Source organism: Neodiprion virginianus, chromosome 4 (assembly GCF_021901495.1).
Source record: "Neodiprion virginianus isolate iyNeoVirg1 chromosome 4, iyNeoVirg1.1, whole genome shotgun sequence".
NCBI classification, from domain to species: Eukaryota; Metazoa; Arthropoda; class Insecta; order Hymenoptera; family Diprionidae; genus Neodiprion; species Neodiprion virginianus.
The window spans coordinates 26,946,050-26,969,760 of record NC_060880.1 but is presented as its reverse complement, the minus strand read 5'-3'; the positions used below and the strand labels follow the sequence as shown (position 1 = coordinate 26,969,760).

The 23,711-nt window shown below is 45.6% G+C and overlaps 1 protein-coding gene across 1 annotated transcript in view; it reads left to right on the top strand.

Annotated features, from left to right (window-relative positions):
* The window catches only part of LOC124302267 (roundabout homolog 2-like), a 213,805-nt gene that overhangs the window by 78,298 nt on the left and 111,796 nt on the right, over positions 1 to 23,711 (top strand). Inside the window, exon 2 of the mRNA XM_046758230.1 lies at positions 21,813 to 22,121. Coding sequence (XP_046614186.1) covers positions 21,813 to 22,121 — 309 coding nt within the window. The remainder of the gene's footprint in view (positions 1 to 21,812; positions 22,122 to 23,711) is intronic.

Below are 23,711 nucleotides of genomic sequence, written 5' to 3'. Positions count from 1 at the left end.
TAAATAATTCATGTATGATCCGCAGCTACAGTATCCGTGCCAAGGCGTATATTCGGATGAATTTTTCCTCCGTTGACGGGTTTTCATCCAGAGTGTGTATAAATGCCCGCGTCACGTCGTGCGCGAGTACGGTTGAATCGATGTATAACAAATTCGCCGATGCGGATGGTTCGAAGAATTTTTAAACAAAATTATAAAAAATATTGAAAAATGTAATACGTATCCCCTCCTTGTCCGACATTGCAGTATAGAAGGGATTTAGTTGCACTCTTCTTTCGTTTATGAAACTCTCAGAGCAAACCTCACGTGCAGTGAAACCCGCTGCAACGAGCTTGAGTGATTGAGTTTTCCGCTTTATATCCGGGGGGGACTTTGACCAATCAGAAGACCTACGAACCGCGACGGAACGGTTTCAAACGCGGGATCAAGTTAACTCGACTTACTTTTTAGACGGTGGCCCGGTTTTCCCGGTTGTTTGAAAGCTCTTTGTCTTTTCCTTGCAGCGGTATCAGCCAGTTGGCTTTTAACTTGATCGCGGCTTTCTGTGCGTATACATATACGTGTATAAACATACCCTGCACACTTGACAATTGAATTTCCGGGCTGACTGGTGTGTGTATTTTTTGCGAAACTTGTTCGTTCGCCAACCAGACCAACCCCAGAGAGCAACTTTCTACCTTTGACCTCTTTGCTTCCTCGCGGAGGAAACGCAGCGACGACTTGAAGAGACGGAAAAGGGGAGAGAAATGGAAAGATAGATGAAGAAGAAGCAGGAGTTACCGCTTTGAATGTATATCTGCTCGATTAAGATTGTTGCATACAACCGGAAAAAAAGTCCTGAGATAACGCAGCGACATGTGTGCATCGTATTATAACGTTCTGACGAAATGAGACATTAATTTAAGTTTTTTCCTACCGTTTCCACTCTCTTTATCTTCCTCGTCCGAACCCCCCTACCTTCTTCGGGTAAAGGGTTACCGGCCTTCACGAAACTTCGTTACTCTCTCGTTCGCGGGGTTTTTGATAAGAGTTTTCGTTTGTCAGTCGAAGACTACAGTGATTTATCGCTCGGTCCCCTTGGGTTATCGAAACGAGCATCAATTAGCGGCCTGGCGCCGAAATATTAATTCATCCGATTCCGGTTTTCACCGAGGCTTCGATAATGCTGCCGAACTTGCCGCTTCGACGAAGTTTATTTATTACACAGACGGTCCAACGTCTGTACGACAATCTGTTTTGTTATATGAATGAGAAAGAAAAAAACGCCACGACGTCTTTTCGATCGACGACCTCGCGTAGCTTAAAAGTCCGTCGAGAAAAAGATTTCTCATTTCAAATTTCTCAACTTCTCGCATCGATGAATAATTTGCTATTGAAAAATGGTACCGACGTCAAATTTTCAACCCCGTGTCTGTAAATATAACCACATGGTGCCCTGATCCCCTCCTAAATGGAGTTGATCGTTCGCTTTATCTGCATATTAACACGTGGCTTAGTTACGATAGACTTGACTGGCTCGTCGTCACGTATCCCAAACTCACGACGCACACACGTGTCGTATAAATCACCGCGTGATAAGAACGCGTCATTAGACATACCCGCGATATTTTTCATTCGCCGCATTTTCCCCCCTTCTCAAAACCCCCTCCAGGACTTATTCGCAACTAGGTTTCAGCTGACAAAAGAAGAAGGAGTGGTGAAATTTGTTTTCAAAAAAAATAAAGAAATTTAACGTTTGCAGTCGTTCGTTTTCTTTTTTTTTTCCCCAGCCACTTGATAGGAGCCGTGCGGGAAAAAAAAATACTTTTTCACTATCTTTTATCGCTGACGTTACGTCGCGACGGCTAAACCGTCGGGGACCAAGCGACGTGTCCCCGTGTCCAAAGCTCATGCCGCGTCGCTGCGGCGGCCCGAAGCACAGGTGGGTTCGTCATGTCTTGACTAATTAGAGCGGCATTGTCCGGCTGACCCCCGGGGGCCACTGTGCCGTGAATTAATCATCTCCTTCTCCCGCGCACTCCCAGGACCAACATACGTGACGCTGTCCTTCCCCGAGGAAATGGGACTGCTTAAATCAGCCAGCAGCGGATAGACGCGAGCGTCTCGTATCACTTATAGAAGCATGCAAGACCGAGAAGTTAGTTTCGATGTTTTCGCTTTACCGTCAATCAAGCAATTCTGATGAAAAGCGCGATTCGCAGTTCGGGCAATTGACTCAACACCGAGGATGCGACTATCTTTTTACCCCTTGAAGAATTCGATCTTTGCGAATTCAGTACTGCCGAAAATTCAATGATTCTGTTTAGGTCGTGATCAGTTGTTCGATTTACAAAAGAGGTAAAAAAGAGCCGCGCGAGGGGGGAGGATATCGTTCGACCTGCACCACCGTGCCGATATTTATATCGCGACCAGACGAAAGTGACTTTTTTTTCTCGATAGGCTGGATATAAATATTTAGGGGTATTACGAAGCGCCGCAGCTATAACTCGTTGGATTTAATTTGAAACCGCGACGTCTTGGAAATTTAAAATGCGGAATAAATCGAATAAATCGGTAGTTGAGCACTGACGTGCAGGTGGCATTGAGTCCCGTGAAAAGTATAATACAATGTACCTGTACCCATACCTATTTCATCGGGGAGTTTGAAACGTCAAATTGTCCCAATGATCGTTCGAAAATCTTGACTCTGTTCGGAGACCCTCCCACCGATCGATCGATCGATCGTTGTTGAGTAGTCGTTTTATTTGCAAGCACGGCGAGCTGCTGGGACAGTATCTCGTTTAATACGAACCTCGGCCGACGGTCGTTCGTCAATCAAACTCACGATCTCTCCGGTTCGGATTTTATCGAAGATATTGGCTGTCCCTTCTTGCCGTCTTTGCCGGGTAATTAGCGGCTCGATCTGACGTTATTAATTAAAGCTTGACCACCGGCAACTTCTTCATGTTCTTCTTCTTTTCCTTGGATGTATACCTGACTGACATACTTATAATAGGTACTTATGCAAATGTGGAAGAGTTGCGAGATGTGTATGCGCGATCTGCGATTACATTATGAAATTACACGCAAGGTATACATCTCGACTATTTCGTCTCTCCGCCATAGATGCCAGAGCACTCTTCGTCTTTGGAAATTTGAAGAAATACAGAAGAAACAAAATTAACCAACCACACAGGAATCGAATGTCACGGTGTTTGATACCATTGCAATACGGACGCGGAATTTGCACGCAAGTTTTGACGGGACGCAGTGAGATTTTTTACAGTTTGCGAAAGGTGAAGTATACTTTGTTTCTGAATCCCCGGCGACCCGAGTTGGTTCGTTGCCAGATATCTGGTACCGGAACAAACGCCGCGTCTTCCTCGGACAGTCCCACGAGGCGGCTGACCAAAACTAACATTGAGAACGGCTAGCCGGGTCTGGAGTGGATGGCCAGGACAGGAAACCGGTCGTTTTGATTTTCTCATTACGCTTTGGGGCTCGCGGCATCTCCTCGGACGCGATTCGAGACCCTTTTGCGCTTTGCAAATTCGGCAAAGTGGGTGTGTAACTTACTTCTACCCGAATTTCCGCCGAGCTAGTACAACGCGAAACTTTACACCGTAATACCCACTTCCGTACATAACTCGAGTATCCGTTGACGTGGTTATTTCATCTTTTGGCACACCGCGAGAGAATTACCAACCAGCCTGTGCGAAGAGCCAGATATATTATGAGAATTAGTTTGACAGTGATAAAAGCTCAAGCTTGGCTTGAATTTAGCGAATTCTGTAGAGATAAAAAATTGCCTGCAATTCTCGCAGTATAAGTAGGTGGTTGGAATAAATGTTTACATAGTTGTGATGCAGGAGAACCAATGTAGCCGAATTCCCCGCTCCAATACACAGTTTCGTGATTTCAATTTGACAGCGTGTTATACATGCATTAAATTGTTAAGCATTACAAAGTTGCAGCGTGGTTTTGAACAACTTAATTAATTATTATAAACACGAGAAGTGTGACGAATCGGAGTTTAGTCCGTTAATTATACTCTATATAAGGCTTGAGAAAATGAGGGGTGAAACGTTGACCCCATTATACCCCCTGATTAATCACGACCCTAATTTAATTGTCGGTTTATTAACACGCGGGGAGAGAACAAAAACCTAAATTCTTATTACTGCAGAAAATAAACCCCTTACACTTCGGGCGGCTTTTGCTGTCGCGGTAGTGAAAAAGAGAATGAACAACGCGGCTGTTCGCAAAGGTGAAAAAATATAGAAAACCTGGCGGGAAGTTTCGGTCAGCGTGTAAACGCGACTTTGGTTAAAAAAAAAAGCATCCAAGTTACGTTTTACGTTTTCCTCGGCGAGAGGAGAAGTTGACAAAGATCGGTGTGCTCGCGGTCAAACCATGTCCTTATTCGTCATCGTCGTTTCGTCCTCCCGGTTTCGCCGAAAAGATTCCGTCGCTAATAAGAATTCGACGTTTCTTACCGTGCCAACTTGTCACAGATGCCGTTGTTCGCGAATCCTTTTCGCGAGGCAGACGAGAGGCAAGAAACGGAAAGAAACACGCCCCGTAAGTTGAACGAACCCCCAATATTCTCTCGGCAAGACGTCATCGACGCCGATCGAACGGCAAAAGTGTTACCTTTGCAAAAATGCTGTTGAAATTTGGCAAACAAGGAGCGGCGAGTCTGCACAGGTATCCGTTAAACGTTGTCGGAACGTATTTTTTCTATTTTCCAAACCCAACGAACCCCACGCTATTCGAGTTGGGTGAATTTTTATTGGGCCATTTGATTGCCACTCGGTACTCGATTACAACAGATTCATTTCCTCCTATTTCCCGACGCTTTTCACGATTTCGACTTTCACTCGGCGCTATCAATCGCCAGTCCAATCACGCTTCGTTCTCGATCGATTTACCTCGTTCGTTTCCGTACTTGTTAAACCGGGTGTCCTTTTTACGTACACGCGCGCGATCCTTTTTTGGACGCGTGAAATAACGCCAACTGCCGCTTCCACGCACCATACAAAATCACCGCCATTTACGGGAATAACGTCTGATAAATCTCCACAATTTTGTAACCACTCTACGAGCGACGCTCGAACGGCCTCTCGAATAACGTTTCCCGACTTTGAAAAAACTCGTACGAGCTGATGTAACGATGTTTTTTTAGTTAGGACGCGTGATCAGTGGGAATCGTTTAATTTGGCTCCAGCAGACTATCTGCAAAAAATTATGCCGATTATATAGGAATTATGAGAAGTTTCAAACGTTGATCTGTACTTTTCACGTCATGTTTTGTACGAAATGACTTCCAAGGTACATTTCAATCCTTTCAATAAGCATTGGCGCCTGAGACTCGAGCTATATTGTAAGATAATTTTCGCAACACTAATTGCGTAGGTTTATCCAAGTGGCGTCGACCTGAGTTTACAAAGTGCGCAGCCCACGCAGCTTGGTGTTAAAAACGTTTAATGCACCAGAAATTGCAGCATATCAAATATATGGAAACACTTTGCCTCGTAGTTATCTGCAGCCAGACGTACACGATTAATGTTATTGCTGATCGAACGTTTCACTTTCTTTCGACGTTGAGTATATGCAGAGGAATTGATTTCTTGCTCCTTGCCTTTGCGCTGGCAATACGAACATTCTCGACGTGGATCTTCGGTTGGATTTATCGATAAACGCACTTACAGAAAATACAATATCGCGGACCGTGATTACACGTTGGATGCCGCATACCTGATTTCCGTGGAAGATTTATCGGCCCCTAATCGAGCCTCTCCTCAACGTGAATCTAAACTTTAACGGAAAAAAGTAGAACGAAGAAAAGAGGATGAGGAGGACATTTACCCGCCTGGTAGCCAGCCTCGGGCTCTGAACTACTTAGGCGAAGTTCATCTTGTTTTAATATGAAATTGTGCAATTTTGAATCAAAGCCAATTTAGCTGTCCGTGTAGGCTTGAGCGATGAATTCCCTCGGGGCTCCGCATGGTCGACATATAATCCTGCAAAATTATTCCGAAAATTTATGAACCTGCAAGATATGATCGTTATCTGTAAAAACTTTGATCGCATCTCCTTACAGCGTTACATTTTTTTTTCCTTTTTCCTCCCTCCGTTTTAATAAAACCTTCAGAACGACGAGCCTTTATACCTAAATCTGATGAAAAATAATGGATATATCAATTCCCGTTTTTTCCATGTCGCTCTTGTGTTGTGTAGAAATTATCTCCCCACGCAAATTTTCGTTTAACAGGCAGCGTAACTTGGCTCGAAGTGTCGCCGATTGCTTGTCCGGTTCGCAGATATCCGAGAGAATAAAATTCGGCCCACACGCGTGTTATTCTGAAAATATCAAGACCGTCGCGGAGTCGTTTGAATAATTTTCGGATAAGGTGACGTCGTTCGTGAAATTTTTTTCGACCGCGATAATCAGACCGCCGGATCTTTCGCAACGATTCTTCGGAGAGCATGAGAGTTTGATCCGCAGTGATCAATTTCGAGGGTTCCGTACCTTTTGATTACTGAATCGATATCGCGACGTGACGCGAAGCTGTAAAATCTCGAGGCAATAATCTAACGATCAACCGCCTATTTGTTATTTTCGCAATATTTTGCACCTCCACTGAGTTGAAATTTTCTTATCTGTCAATTACGAACGCCAAACGCGTTAACTTCGTTACGGGGCGTAAATCATACGTGCATTTACTCTTTCGTTTTCTCGCATATTTGGTTCCTTTCGCGAGGAAGGCGTCTGAATCGAGTGATTTGCGACGATCGTCGGACCCGAGTGCAGAGGGTAATTTATTGAAACGCAGGATCGTTTTCGACGCGCATTGCACCGTGCATCAGCATCGGCGTTGAAGCGGCTCGTAAAAAAGCGATCGCGCTTCGACCGAGCCGTCCAGCATCACACTCAAGTGATTACTGTATCTCCTGGAAAAGAGATACAGGCAGTTGATACCTCTTCACCTTTAACGACTAGCGGACTGCTCAACAATCCAGAGCACCTACCTCACCTTACGCACCTTACGTACCCTACTCATCGTCGGCGAACGGACCGACCTTAAAAGCGAAAGAGCGAAATCGCCTGTTAACTGGCAACTGTGAATTTTAGATGCTCTTAAAGCCTGCGTAAACGTCGATAGAAAGACAGTGAAAATTTCTTCTCAACCCTAACCATGCGCGAAAGAAACAAATCGCTAGAAGGTGGAAAGTACAATCCGCGTTCAATTTATGGTACACTTATGACTGGGAATCAGTGAAAATTCACCGATTCAAATTTAGTGATTTAACACGCGTTAGCACAGCAGCTTGGATCGATCTTCATCGTCAAGTGTCGAATCGCAGGTGTTGTTACACTTTCTTTATCTTTTTTGGTCCCATTTCACGCTCTTCCTCGAGGCGTCGAGTCAGTCAGGAATACCGAACATATGGCGATCGGTTCGCCCATTAGTCGGTTGAAACGCGTTCGTTCGCTGTTGCTGCCCCCGTAAAAATTCCCATCTGTTCGCATCTGGTGCTGCATGTATCTATACGATACAGAATACAATCTCGCTCCGATTCTTATTGCTGCTCGAATTAAGTGGAGTGCGGCGGATCGGTAAACGCTGGTTCTCCAACTGCTGATAATTCGAAATTCATAATAATCAACCCGCGCAAGCCGCGTCCACCGCCCCGGAACGGCCGCTATCAATTTCCCGTCATTGAATTATCCTAATCAAATATTATACGCGGCGGGTGGTGGCATGCGTACGCAGCGCTCGCGAAACCGCGAAACGCGGGATATTGTTAAGGGAGGAGAGTGCAAGTACCATAATTACAGGATGCGTACCTGGAAGCACACGCGTGCATTCGCTAATATAACGCCTGCGTGCCGCTCGCACCGGAGGCTGCGATGTTATCAAATTATATCCCGCCGGTAGGCACACACCGGCGACCAGTAACTCATTCGTAATTCAGTTATCTAAATGGGACACCCGGTAGGTCGCGTCTCTCTCTCCCCTCACCCCTCTCGCGTGTTTTTGTTGCCCTCATCCCCGAGGTCCGGCACTCGCCCGGATGTACAGTCGCGGGGTATTTCGCGGTGCCAAAAAGCAACACCCTCGATAATATTGGAAAACTTTCCACCTTCGGTTATTCGAAACGATGTGTTCGCGGACCGTTAACCCAATTTTTTACCCACTCTTTGACATACGCTGTATATGTGTGTGCATCGCGATGGTGTGAAATCATATTCTCCAAATGCCAATACAGCCGCGCTGATATTTTCACATTGTCACGATTATTTACTTCCATAAATGTAAAGCTATTCACGGAGATAGGATTTTTTTTTCCAACTCAATTTTAACCAAAGCAAGCAAATGTACCCGCAGGAATGTCTTTTTTTTTTTGATTTTTATTTGATTCAGCAAAAAAAAAAAAAAACGAAGTGTGCTCGGAAAAACGACTTGAAGTCATCAAATCTCAATTAATTTTTGTACTTGACGAATTATACAATTTCCTTCTTCTTTCGTGTGAAATTTTATTTATAAATTTTATCACACAATCTTTGTACATTAAAAGACTTGCCTTTAATTGACGATTCGAGAGGATATTCTCATGAAACGGAATAGATTTTTCTTAAATTTCGAAAGAGTGATGCGCGAGATGGAATTAAATATCATGAGTTCACGGAGCTTTTGTACCTGCAGGCTGCAGCACCGACTTCTTTAAAACATCGGCCAAATTGACTTCAGGTATAGGTGTAATTGCGTTTAAATGCGTACGTACTAACAATCTTTAATTCCACGGGTTTCTTCTCATGAGTATCAAATGTCTCGGGGACAGGTGGTAGGGAATGATTGATCTGCGTTAGCATGAACATATTTTCGACTCGGGTTGATTAATACAGCGAATGAAGTCCTTGAGGCGGTTTGATGAACGATCATAAACAAAACTATCTTATACACACCATCGGATAAAAGATAATTGCTAAATAATTGGGATATAATAAACCGTTGTGTTGTACCTCGTAAAGCGATCCTCTCTCTCTCTCTCCCTCTCTCTCTCTCTCTCGCATATGCATGTATGTACACGACGCGATGCCCGACGTCTCGTTGCCCGGCTAGCCACTGCGTTATAAATTATTTATGCTCACAATGTTCATGAATTTTTATACCCCATCGATTTATTACAGCTCACTTGTCTCATGCCTCTATACGACGCCATACTACCAGCCGGCTGAGTCGATCGCCGTATGCGTCAGGGTTCAATGCTCACATCAGTGCCACGAACTAATCCATAAGCGACTAGTCGTTGACTTGGAGAATTTAGTTTTTCTCTTTTACAGAAAGGGTTCTTCACGTACTGCGATTGGATTTGTTCAAATTATCAGAACGGTATCGGGACTATCGTTCTGAGTTACGCAGGTCAATTATTTATACCAACAGCAACCGTCGTAATGCGTAGCACAATTTCAAGTACTTCGGTCCAAAATTAAGGTTACAAACTTCGTGAATTCTGCTGTAAACCGGTTCTTCCTTCCCGATTATGAGCAGTAAAATCCGGGCGAGTATTTCCTCGACGGATATCAAGATCTTGGATTTACGTCTTTCCCACTTCCTCCACGCATTCTCATTCCGATTCGTATATAATTAGCATGTTTTACACGCCGTTTAACCCCTCTCATCGACTTCTTCTGACTGCCGCATATATTTACCTAAATGTTTCCAATTAAATTGTAACACTCTTGCCGCAGAGCTCGGGCTGACAGAATTCCGCTCCATAATTTGAGGATATTCCTTTGCAAAACCACACTCCGTATCTTCACCATGCATGCGCTCTTCTCCTAAATTCATCCGTCGTGATTAGTTTTCCAGACTCGCTTACTTGCACCGCCTGCAGCATCGACCGATGCGTACAATATACACAGTGGTGAAATTTAGAACACTACTATTATAACGAACGAACTCTGAAGAAAGCATCAATTTTTCTACAGCGACGTGTATTGATCGATTAGATGAAAATTTATTCATGGCTCAATAAGAAGTTTATTAATCGATTCTGAAAACGAATAAATGGCCTCTGGATACCTCGTCTAAATTTTCTCATTACATAGATCTATGCGGTGTCGATAATTCAGCTCGGCTTGTTCGATAGACAAGACTGGAAAGTTTGACCAAGCTGCTTAATTTTTCAGCGAGTTGATAAATTGAACTAATTACTTGGCATAATCTTTCAGAAGTTTTACCCGTCCGTCGGCATTTCTCTTCGGGACATCAACGCGTTAAAAAAAAAAATTCATTCGAGATACGAAGCAAGTTAGCGCGAGCTTGCGATAACTTTTTTCCATTCTCTCTTATTTGTCGTCCTGATGAGACAGGATCCGTCAAGCTAGTCGCCGAAACTTTCGGAACACAAAATATATATCCTTGCGACTGTAAGGCAGGAGACAGAAACGACGAATGAATTACGACGATATTCGAGCTTCTCGTAATTAATTAACGCGGACGAGAACGACGGAAGTTAATGTCCTTCTCAACCCGAGGCACTTATTCCGTGTTGCACGCCTTATGAATATACCCGGGTATAGAGGAGTGCAGCGGTGCAGCATGATGCACTAGTTCCTAGGGAAGTGCGCCGGGATTAGATAAGATCACCTGGGCATAGTTTGGATGTTTAATTAAGCCATTTCTCTATCGGACAAGGAACTCGGTCCGAAGCGAAGGGGGAGGAAGAGAAGGAGGAGGTGGAGGACGAGGAGGATCGTGATTTCGTTGTGCAGATGAGAACCGGCGTTGATATAGCCGTTCTCCCGCGAACGATCCAAAGCGCATAAATATCTCGCGAATGGCATTCCTACATGAAGATTATAATGCGGGATTCTTTCGGTTTGGGCCTCTTGCCTCGCTGGCTTCGGGCCTGAATTGATTAAGTCTTGCAGCGAGTCGAGTCGAGTCGGTTGGTTAGAGCGAACGCGAGTGCCGATGTAATGAGGACGAAAATGATTATGCAGATCAGTTTACCGTCAGTTCGTTCCTTCGTTCGTTCGAATGGACCGCTGATCGAACACCGTGTCATCGGCCGGGTTTCTCTCGTTAATTTCACCGACTCCGAGCCGGAAGCTTACTTATTTTGCCCCGGTTTATCGAGGCGCCAACGTATTTGACGTGCTCGGTTTTCCGGGTAAAAAAATTCAACGAGTCAAAAACTAAGAGTAGTTTCTACTGGTACTTGTTTGAACGTACGTCGTCATATCGGTTATCCCTGAGTTGCAAAGTAAATGCTGATCGGTAATTTCCGGTTTAATATACTTCGCGCTAGGTTGTTTCATCCGAGGTGCTTTTTGGGGATTATGCATAGTGCAAACTTTCTAGCGAGATAATGATCCGTTGCTTGTTAAATCGTCGTCAGCATGTTCGACGAACTTGCTTACTCAGTTTCGAGTCAAACCATGATATATGTTACAAACGTTAAACTCTCAAACGGTATCCCACTTCAGGCCAACTACCAATTGTATAACAATGCTTAATTTCTGCCTTTTTCGTACTCGTGCTGCCGTGAATTAAAACACTGAATGTAGACACGTTCAATTTCTATCAATGCTTATAACAGTTGATTTAATGACACTCGTTTAAAAACCTTTGGAATTCAAGCTGAACGTCTGACGTATATCTGAAATTCAATTTGGGGTATATTTTGTGTTCCGGTGAATTTGAAAGCTGAGTACGAATACCTCTGAAGAGGGAAGCGGGATCCTCAACTAGGACGGATATTTCTTTGGGCGACGAAACGTCGCGAGCCTAAGTCTCTAAGTCCTCTTCGTAAACACCTTCGACATCCGGTACTAAGTACAAGGCGGGGTGCGCCAAGCGTCGAGGCGCCAATAACTCGCTAGATTTCCACCGCGTGCAGGGATTGATGTCTTGATGTGTCACCGGGGAGATGAATGAGCCTCGCGACGTTGGTAACCCGTGATTATACCGTCGTTTGCATGCCGACTCCTTTTATTTCGTGCAAACTTGGGTATTTATCTCGTGGCCGAGCCGCCGTGCATGCGTAGGCAGACACGCTTGATTACCCGGGAACCAGTTCTGGTACCTCGATAATGTTTTTTTTTTCTTTTTTCCACGTTTCCGACAAACCCTCGTGGGGAGAATTTTCGCAGGTGATTGCGTCGATTTTCACCGTCTTTTTCCACGCCGGGCGAAAAAGCCTGATGGTAGAAATTTGGGAGGCAATGGAACCAATGAAACCGCGTATAGGTGAATTCGCACCTACGTCACCGTGCTGAAATCACCGAGTCTACAGCGAGAGATCTTCCGGCGCAGGTTATAAATGAAACCAGGACGCACAGCGGAGAGACAATATCGTTTTACTCCTCGTCCCACGTGGCCACCACGGATTTACTGTTCACCGTGAATCGCAACGACTGAGTCATACCGCGGTCGTAAAACATCCTGGACCAAACGACGCGACGTTTTACCTATAATAAAATTCGGACCCCTGTTTCGACAACCTTAGATTTGGATTCGGGGCCTGCTTCAGCGCTTTCCGAGGATCATGCCCGCGCTGCATTATCGGCAGAAATTTTTTTGTCAACGATCGTTTTGTTCGGGAATAAAATGTTTGGAGGATCTCTGCGTTTCAAATTTTATACACCGGTATGCGAAATGTTTGCGAACCAGCCTCGAGTCGAAGTCTGAAAGACGTGAAATTCTGCATTGAATTTCCGAGAGTAGGTATTTCCCCGGGGCAATAGCTGCGGGGGATAGATTGCAGGCAAATCAAATATTGTGTTTATACGTAGCTGCGGTATACGTATACAGAAACACCACTCGGTGTATTTGTAATCCTGGATTTATGTCTACGGAGGTGTAGATTCTCGTATTATACACCTACCTACCCCGGCTGCCTGTTAATTCTTCAAGCGATATTATACTCGCGTTCTTCCTGGATGCTCACGAAATTTAATCAACAGCAACTATGACGCTGGACTGGCACGAATATGCTATACTAGATAAATCACGTATCGCATTACCTGCATGCTTCCCGGATACCCATATAAACGTCAATTAATCTTGGGTAACCCGAAACTCCTGCATCGCGATACCGCAGGATAGGTAACAACGCATCCTTGAATCGGTGCTGTGAATAAAAATTGTATCTACGAATCGCCTCGCGATATTCAGACGCTTGAACAACGACCGTAAGCATTCGGAATCTGTTGGATTCAGCGAAGCGTCGTTATAAACGCTCATTGTTTATTTATCCGAGGAGCTCTATACCGCAGGTAGATATATTAACCCCTCGGGGCTATATTACGTGTACCTATAAATACGTAGATGGGTATGTTAAGTACATTATTATTCCCATCCACATGGCAAGACTCATGCGCATGGATGAAATGGAGACGTCGTGTGCCAGAGTGAGAGCTAAGAATACATACGCCGGTAACTCTAGATGCACGGTGCAGTGCGGCACAGTGCCTCCTCCTCCTCCTTCTTCGTCGTCGTCGTCGTCGTCGAGTAAGCAAACGTCGTTCGTTCCTTCCCGCTCTGACCTCCTGATAGAACGCGAGAGTCTCTCGTTCCGTTTTATTGGCCCTCGCGCCAGCTCATCCCGTAGGATTGAGTCGTCGACGACGGGCGTCGTGGGCTGACCTCAGCCACAAGCGATGTTCGAGGCGACGTCGTAACGACGCTGCATCCCACCGCAGTCTCGTCCCGTCCTCCGGATGAGCCCCAGGGGGTCCAAAAGACCCCGAAGTCTTGGACGGGACACGCTTTCTTTCTTTACCCCAAGAACCTCGGGTAAAAACGTAGGTATGTACTGGTTAGATTTATCGGGTGTAACCTTCCGATGCTGCTGCAACTATCGAGTCTTCGACGAACGAACTTTCTCCTTGCTTTTTTTTTTTAAAACCTAGGTGCGCCAGCTGTTGGTCGAGTCTTGCGGTAGTGACCACGGCGACGCTTCGATTCGTTTTTCGATGATTGAGAGAACGGACGGGCGCCTTTGGAGATTGACAGACCTGCGCATCGAGTAAGGAAAACACTTGGAACCTGAAACGCGTTTACAAACTCGATCCACAAACAGCTGATGGTGATTGGACGCGACGTGGTGGTCACACCGCGAACACCTTAACCTTGTTCACCGTGAGGAGATACAATTGTACGCGCAAGGCACGCGTGTCTGGTGATTAGGTTTCGTTGCTAGTTATACGTTTTGTGAATATCACAGACGCCGTCGACGCGGATTTGTTCGTTTGTCCACTCGTTAACGAGACTGGCGTAATTTCGATTGTCGTAAGTGTGGTGATTGGATGATGAATTTCGTGTCCGCCTTTGCTATGTGTACGCGGGGAGAAGGGCGTTTCGATTAAGTTAGGAGACCCTCTCGCCAGGTTCGTTGTGGGGGGTGCAAGCCGGAGGAATAGTAATACAGATATCCGGGGCTATGGTCGGAGGAGAAATTGAACAGAGAACGGTGCCAAAAACTTTTACCCAACAAGCCGGCAGCGACATCGAACTGTTGTGCAAACAACGAACTCCGCCTTTGCATCTCCAATTGCAAATGTAATTTCATTTTTATCCGAGCATGCTTATTCAGCGGAATATCAGAAAGTTATCCGAATTCGCTTGAGAGAATGAAAAGAGATGAGGAGGAGGAGGAGGAGGAGGAGGAGGAGGAAGAGCGGCAGCGTCGGCTCCCGAGTTGTATGGCATAAAAATCAGATCCCTTTCAGGTTCCTGTATCTTTGCACATTTGTGCATTTGCACGGAGATTCAGAGCCGAAGGCACGAGATATTATATGCGGGGTAAAAGTGGCTGTACCTACAAATGGATTGATCTTTACGACGCCGTTTTATGATGGATTCGTGGGTTAAACTCCGCGCTGGCATATTTTTCCGCACGCCATGGGATCGGGGGGTGGTATGGAGTGGTATATTCTACGTGGTAGAAAACTGAAATCGGGAAGGGTACGTCTGTATGGTAACGGTATAAAAGAGTAGACGGTAATCAAGAGATAAGAGATTTTTATACCGGCACGTTTCTCACTCCACGTTGCGTTATACGGCTGCCACTCCGTTGTTCGTTGCACTTTATACTTCCGCTTGGCTAGACGTCGCCGTACTAAAATCACAATCCAGACTAGCCATTCCATTCCTTCTACATATCGTTGCCGCTGCTACTCGGGCACTTTTTCAAGCCAAATCTCAGCCGCCAAAGCATCCTTTGCGCATACTAAACTTCAATTGTTTCATCAGAGTTTACTACGACGAGTCAGCTGGCATGCAGATTAACTTTTCCCCTTGGATAGAGAAAGAGACAGTAGTTCATTTGGATGCAATGCAGAGATTCGATGGAAATAATACAAAAGTTGATCCACAGCCACGGGTTTTCTTTCAAGCAATTTTCGATTCATGAAGACAGTTTGTTACGACATGAAGAAGTCGTTAAAATGTCGAGTATAAAATAAAAAAAAACAGAAAAAAACAACAACATCGAATTAGGAATCCTAGAGTCGTCCCTCGAAATTTGCTGATCCGACGGATGCGACCGATTGTGAAAAGTTTTACGTCGTTTTCGTTGATGCGCAGTCAAAATGGCTTGGGGAGAATCGTTCGCGTGGTGGGAAAGGAAGCTCCTCCAGCAGCATGCCGTTGACTTGTATTCGGAATACCAGCTGCAGACACGCGCGTGCATACGCGTAGTTGCATATACCGAGAGTGGAATCCATTGGCCACAACTAGTTCCTGATCCATCCGGCAGCCGTACGCCACCGCCGAAGCTATTCCAACAATCCTGCTCCGCCGGGGGCTCGGATATTGAAATATTTGCGGAATCTATAAACTTGCTCGCTATCCGCGAGTGTATACGCGTCGGTAAACTTCGACGCGATGTCGAAGCTGGATTGACCGCGGAATCGACCAGACGAGATTCGGTGAATTATCTAGCATAGTACGTGCCTATCTTCTCATTCGTTCCCGCGTTCCCCGCGACATCGGCAAATAAGCTTACATGTTGTTACATGTTTTTCCTCGTTGCGAAAAGAAAGGCGCGCCGCCGCGTGTTTGCCGAAACCACACTCGACGCTCGAATTTTATTCGATTTCCTTTCGGTCCCAACGCAGTTTAGCGAACAAACATCTATACGCCGGGAATCGAATTTACAAATTTTATTTCAAACTTACCGGGTCGTCTCGTCTCGTCCCGACGCGCACCGTGTACCACATACAACCTGCTCCCACCATTTTTACACCGTATTTTACTTTCTTTCTCGCAAATTCTCGCTCCGAACGCCCTCGGCGATGTTGTATTTTTCAATCAGCTGCAAGCTCGGGGGTATGACTGTACCGCGTACACCCACCTCAAACCCTCGGGGAGATACTACTCCATCGTTTCGGTTCCCCGGGACGACGGGGGATCCGGATGCTGGGAGAAAAGGCTCTCCTGGAAGCGAAGAAACGTGAAATTCATTTTTCGCCAAGGGATCCCGCGGCCTCGCGATGCCTCGTGCTCTCGGACGATACGTGCTTTAGAATTCGTCCTTAGGGGGATTTCGAAGAGATCATACCGCTTGAGCGGGAGAAGCATGTTATGTCCGAATCCGCGTCTTTCCGAGGCTCTCGATTCCTCGGGCTACAAACCCACACTCGCGTCCCGAAGAATTCAGAATTTGGTATTAAAAATTATTACGACCTCCGCAAGACGTATAATAATCTTCTCTTACAATTGCCGCGGGTGATTATCAAAGCCACGCAGGGATATTTTATCACTCCCCTATCACCGATCTCGACTCGCGAAATGCTCCGGGCTAATAATTTACCCATCAAGAATTGTGCGTAATATCGTTCCTTCTTTGTTTCTCATCCCCCGTACAGTTGGCTCGCTAATGTCTTTATCACGAGATGCTCTCGAGGATGAGTGTAAACGTTCGGGGAACCAACCGTGGCTCTAATGATCTTGCTGCGTTGAGCTCTGCGCCACGTTCATCCGACACCCGTGATTTTAACCTCGCGTGTCTCTCGCACCGCGCACGAATTGGGAATCCCCGAAACGCGTTCGTAAATCATATCGTGCGGAGGCCAATTTTCAATTTATTCGACCTGGTACTCTCCGTCCCTCTCTCTCTCTCTCTTTCTCTCTCGCTCTTCGGCCCATCGAGTAGCTTCGGCGGCAAGCTCCCGGCGACCCGGTTCCCGTATACACTGCTGTACATATATTCCGTATACCCATTCGTTACCGCACCTTTCGTAATTTCCATTTCAATGCTAGGCTCGGCCGTTGAATTCTCAACGAAATCCCAAAATCTCCCACGAAATTCCTTTCAATTCGGGTCTTCCACTCGCCTCCGCCTGTCTCCGCCCTCCCTCCCCCCGGAGCTGCTTGCACTGGTCGCCGTATCAAATCTTCCTCATCGTGATCCTCGGAAACGTGTTTCGCTATTTCACGCTGCGGCCGGGCCTATTGTCTCGCATAAAGCGCCCCTCATCTAATTATAATTAACCCTTTCACCGCTGTTTCAAATACAGGTTATATCCGCTCTAACCTGACATTGTGCTGCTCATTATCATCTTAATGCACCGGGTTTATAATGGGACCGTGTAAATCTATACGCCCCTATTCACGCCCACTTCTCTGTACAACTTGCAAATTTTGTACTGAATTGTAATCTCATTTTTCAAGATAACACTCTTTGACGAGTAAATTTCTAGTTTTCGTTTGTAAACTCGATATATGTAGGTTCATATATGCTACAATCGAAGTATGTGTTACACTTTTCAGAAAATTTTAATCCTGCGTTACGTACGCCTATAATCAACGATGAAGCGTAATAAATCCTTTCCTCAAGAATTAATGAAATACGCCCCGAAAAATGATCTATTGCAGATATATGTATGTACAATTTATCTGTGACCACTAAATCTTCATTCGTCGCGACTAAGCGTGGAAGAATTTCATACGTAATGAAAAATATTTTCAAATACGTATAGATATACAGAGTCACACTCAGCCACTCGAGAGACTTTCTTCAATATTAAAAATACTTTAATTCTTAACTGTTGACAAAAACTTGACACAATTTCATAAATTATCATCAACATAAATAATATTAACAGTTGAAAGTGTAATATAAATACTCCGCATCAATTATTCCTCAAACATATCGAACAAAATCCGCGTAATTCATTCAGGAAAAAATAGTACACGTTTGAAATAGAAACTTCAATGTGGTCACGACTGTGTACAAGATACGTATATTCGTGTGCTTCTGCTCTAGCGAGTCTATCGGACAAAAATTTCGACTCTTGACGTTGATGTAACGGTACGGATTTGGAGCGTAAATTTAGTATTCATCGTTGAGATTGCGACGGGCGAGGGAAAATTTGCAGGTAGGACTTTTGTTGGAAGAGGAGAAAGGTTGAATTTTATCGTCCGTATAAGCGAATCTCGTCCCTTCGGACGCCCCGCTATGCTAACTAGGTTAATTAATATCTTATTGATCTAGGCTGAGTATGAGTTCGTATATCACGTGTGGCACGGTCAGCGGCGTAGTCCGGATATCTGCTTTTCATTAATCATCGTCACATCTCGCGCGAACAACCTTCAAACGTTCCGCAGCGGAGGATTCAGCGCTCTCTGCTTTCCCCGCAAGCTCCTCTCTACATGCAGAGGAATTTCTCTGTTAAACTTTCTGATCAGTTTAAAAAGTGTCGGAACAAAAATTTCTCGATTAAACTTCGCGCCCGAGGAATTATTATCACCAGTTTTCTCGTTTAACAAGTTCTCGCCTTCAGGTTTTCTGTGTGACAAGATCTGTTCTCAAACATCGATCAGCCTTCTAAAAGCTGAGAGCAATTGTCAGGATTAGTGTTGAATGCAAAGTCTCTAACGATGAGGCGACGTTTCATAACTCCATGTGCAAACTACGCGCGAATGTAGGAGGAACGGGGAATTGAAATAGCGATAAATCGGGCAGGCCATGGCTCTGTAGGAATTAGAGATAGACATTCCAACTGCTGTTGTTCACCCTCTGCAGACACTCATTATAACCTTGCAAACGGAAACGATGTAATGAGAGGAAAATAAAGAACAATCCGAGCCCGCACGGGGAACTGGAATCCTGTCAATTATACCCACCTACCCATGCCACGTAAATGAGTTCAGACTGTTTTCAAATAAAAGCTGACGCATAAATGCGTAGCAAAGGTGAAAGTATGAAATTAACTTCATCAAAGTCTCCGCAAATGATTCTCAAGGTTTCGGCTTGGCCGCGGTTTGTGCGAAATGATTGTAAACGAAAGGTAACAATCTTAATCTCAACTAGCCTAGCCCAACGATATGTTTCTGATACGAAAATGTCGGTTGAATCGAAAATTACTCCGGGGAGGTACAGGAATCACTTACCGCGCATCCCTGAGTATGGTAAACACAGTTGCCGGTCAGAGTTGAGAGAAGCTTGGCTACATATGTTGAATCAAAAGAACTTTGTAATCATATTTTATTCAGAGATATGCATAAAACATGGGTACGCGTTCGTTCGCGTCCAGTTTTATTTGAAAGGGTGGGTGGGAGGCATATTTTATCATCCGTTGGCTGGTCCTGCGGGGTATGTTGCCATTGCTCCCGGTATCCGGGTGCCGGGTGCATCGGTTGCTCGTTGTTGGGAAGTCGAGTCTGAGTTACCTCGCTCCCTCTTAAATCCCATTACGCAACGCGCCCCGCGTACCTCGTTCCTCTTTTCAATTACTTTTCGCTCGCCTCGAGCACGTATGCAAATTACTTGCACCGCTCGCGATGATAAAATATGAATCGCTGCCGAGCAAATCCTGCACCTTCGCTCACTCGCGGAGTCTGTTTTTGTGCAAATTCAATCATTCGTAATACCGCGGCATACCGACACACCTAAACGCTCCCGCAACTCATTTGTCCGAATTGATTCTTCGACGAACGCCTTTGTCTCATCTTTGATTTTTTTTTTTTTTTTTTTTTACACCGAGCGAAGATCAACCGGGACAAATATACGCTCCGCGTTTCAATCTGGTTATTGCTTTGAGCTCTGGCTTTATACTCGTCCCTGTATAACTTCCGGACTGAACTGTGCAGGCAGCCGGTGGCAGCTGTAAAAAGAAATTGTCTTTCTTTACGTCGTCTTCCATCTTTTGGAGGTAATGGATGATGAATGGTGGTGGGTACCGCGGTCGGAACTCCGCCGTCGCTGTCCTCGTCCTTCGAGTTCAGCCATTCAATCCGAACTCTCGTTTCTTCGGTTGGAAACCACTTCGTTTTGATCATAATTCCCAAAGGTTCCCGCGGAGAGTTTTTGTTTAGATTCTCCAACCCCTCATTCTCCTCCTGCTCCTCCACCACCTCTTCATTCACGTAAGAAAACTAATTTCGAGTAATAGCTTTGAAGAAAACTTGTCGGGTATCGATTAATCGGATCGATGCGTATCCCAGGCTGTATCGTACAGCCTCGCCAATTAATTACCGATACGTCCAAATCGTCTCGTCGATTCGCTTAGATATATATAGGAAACGAATAACCGGGCCCGATTCTTCCTTCGGCGAAAATATTGTTTTCTTTTTTTTTTTTTTTTTAACTCGCACCACGACATAAATTGCGCGCAAGTTTTTCCACTCAGTCGTTACTTTCTATATCTATGTAGATATCACACAGAATTCACGCTGCCATGCCGTACTGGTAAAGTGTAGGTGGCATGCAGACGTCATGTTCTCTCCCAACTGTCCGATCCAATCATAACTTGGCAGACACGGAATGAAACATTCATTACAAATCGTTTAGATACGTACAACGAGTGAGCATGCTACTGGATAACAAATTTCCAGCCTGAACGTGGCTAATAGCAGGTACAACACGCCTGCCAGAGCGGAACGATTCGTCCGCAATGATAGGCCTGTTACACCTGATACACAGAGTTTGCCTATTCACTTTATATCACAGTTTTTCGACACCGCGAAACCGGTTACCGAGTCTCTGTGTTGGATTCGCAACGTACCATCTCCGAGTTGATATTTGCAATGTGTCACTCGCTTAAGAAACGTCGGAGTTCCACGGTTAAATTACCGACCACGGTGTGGGGATACTGTAGTCAGTTTGTTTGACAGTGTGAATTCCGATTTGAAACAGTCGGTTAGAACTTTGAGCAGCCTTTACTGCTTTTCGCGAATCCAAGGAGAATGAAGATGCTCGATGGCTTGCCACGTTGACAAAGGGCACTCATGGTTGATGGGGAGAACCTCGACCTTCGTGGAACCTGAACACTTGACGCAAGTTGTAGGTACTTTATTTCCCGTTGAATACCGTTGAATATTAGCGGGCGAACGAACGGGCTGAAAGCTCCTCCTTCAAAGAGGAACACTGTCCCTACTGTCATGTCGGAATTAACGAACAAAGTCTCGGTGAGTCTCGAGAGGCGTCGGACTATTCTGAATCAATAGCGTGAAGACGGCTTTGCATCTCGTCGCGACAATGCCAGGGTCGCGGTTTTAAGATTTACGATTATGGGCTTCTTCCCCCTTTCGGTCTCGGAGTCGAGCGATGAGACGCGAAGCCAATCTACAGGCTACACCAAGTAGCCACAAAATACCAAAGTCTAGACACTGGGGTCGTTGTCAGTCACTGCCGTAAACTCGACGAGATTGATTAATCACTCCGAGTCAAGGCCTCGACGCGGACGATGGTCGCAGGTAATACTCGGAGGCGTGCAGGCAAAACCACACTCGAGATAATGAGTTTTCTACCAAGACTGCCTCCTCTGTCCGAACATTTTGTCTCATGTAAACGTCTTCCTCGTTCTGTTTCAGCGCAATATCGATCGCCCCGCATAACGGAGCACCCGTCGGACATAATAGTGGCAAAACACGAGCCGGTCACCCTAAATTGCAAGGCAGAGGGTAAACCGGAACCCGTCATCGAATGGTTCAAAGATGGGGAACCCGTCAGGACGTCACCCGGTGACGCAAAGTCCCACAGGGTCCTGCTACCGGCAGGTTCCCTGTTCTTCCTGAAGGTGATGCACGGGAAAAAGGAACAGGACGGCGGCGTCTATTGGTGCGTCGCTAAGAACCAGGCCGGAAGTGTCACCAGCAGGAACGCCACGCTGACTGTTGCAGGTAAGACCGTAAAACTTGAACCTTTATCGGTGCACTAAATATGGCGTATTTAACGCCGGACGATGATCGTAAGTCAGGATTAACGGATCAATGGATCGGGCCAGATCGCAGGGACATTGCGGTCCGGTGAAACGTGGTGCGACCAGTCTGTACAACGTTACATAACGAAATTAACGGTCGCGAGTAGATTGATATTGCCTGGTCCACCCTCGTCAGAGAAACGATTCATAGCGTACCGTACATGGTTAGGTTAATTTACTAGGTGTGTTTACTTTAGTATGCAATTACGACATTCGCGGCGCCTAACTTATCGCCATAATAAAACGCGATCCTGTCCGCCTTCCCTGCCGCATCATTGCGTTAAGAGGACAGCGTCGCGTCGTAGTTATTTTTAACAAGGTTTCAGTTCACTGATCACCGATCGGTAATGTGGAAAAAGTGACGAATAAAGTGTCCGGGCTTGGGACATGCTTGTTGACGCTTTCGATTGGCAATGCAAATCTAAGATAAGACCGATAAAATCGCCGCGATCCTTTTTGACGGGGGCAAATGTGATTTTCGTGGGGCGTTTTAGCCAGATTTATAAACCAGATACATAAACCGTATCTAATTGTCAGTAAAACAAACGGAACGTCCCGCTATCACCAAGTTGCATAATTCCGGTGTAAAAACTCTCGCCAGGGTAATTAGCATTAATTATGATACGATAGTACGGAATTGTTGGAACCACCTAGCGGACGGCGTAAGGTTAACCAGCTTGTTTACAATCCCCTTACTTATCAAACGGCACAATTCCAGCACACCTTCGCTATCTTATCCGGGCTAAACTAACTCGCACGAACGCCACGCGGAACACGAAGCTGCGGGTGTATCGGATAGAGCTTTTAAAACCGTGTCGTTTCGTTCTCGCGGCTTTTTACACCAATTAAAATAATACTCCACTCGCCTTTGGTACGTATAATAATTAAATCGAACAGCTTTGCGCAACTAAGTGGCATTTCTCGTGAGGGGGAATGCAGGAGCATAAAAATCGTGACACGTTTGGGATTTACGACTCCATTCGTGATGTGTCCCTTTGTCTCGCGGCACAGACGTCGCGACGTTCGGCTTTGTTTCAGACCTGCTACACCTTTGCCCACGCGACCGACCCTCTTGTTCGAAGTGCCACTTTGGCCCGGCCAGCTTCGTCTCTCGAACGTCGAGCGTAATGGCGAGAGTTTGAACTGTTTCTCGTCTAGGCGTGGCCCCGAGTTCCTATCTGGTGCTCACCGTCCCGCAACATGCTTTACGCGCGTCGGCAATAATTTATCAATTTCTTTTCCCCCGTTTTTTTCTCATTTTATCTCTCTTCCATTACCTTCCCCACGTGTCTACCAGCCACTAACGGTGCAACCAGCGGCCGCAGGACTCGTTTTAGTCAAGGTAGCTATTTCAATATTTTCTGTATCGATTCGAGCGCCATGTACCAACATACATATTACGTGCTTTATGCGGCATCCACGATCCGCCCGTAGCATGCGATATTTCTTTCGGTTTGTTCGGCATATTGAAATTACTTTTCGAAAGAAATTCAGAGGGATGGAAAATCGG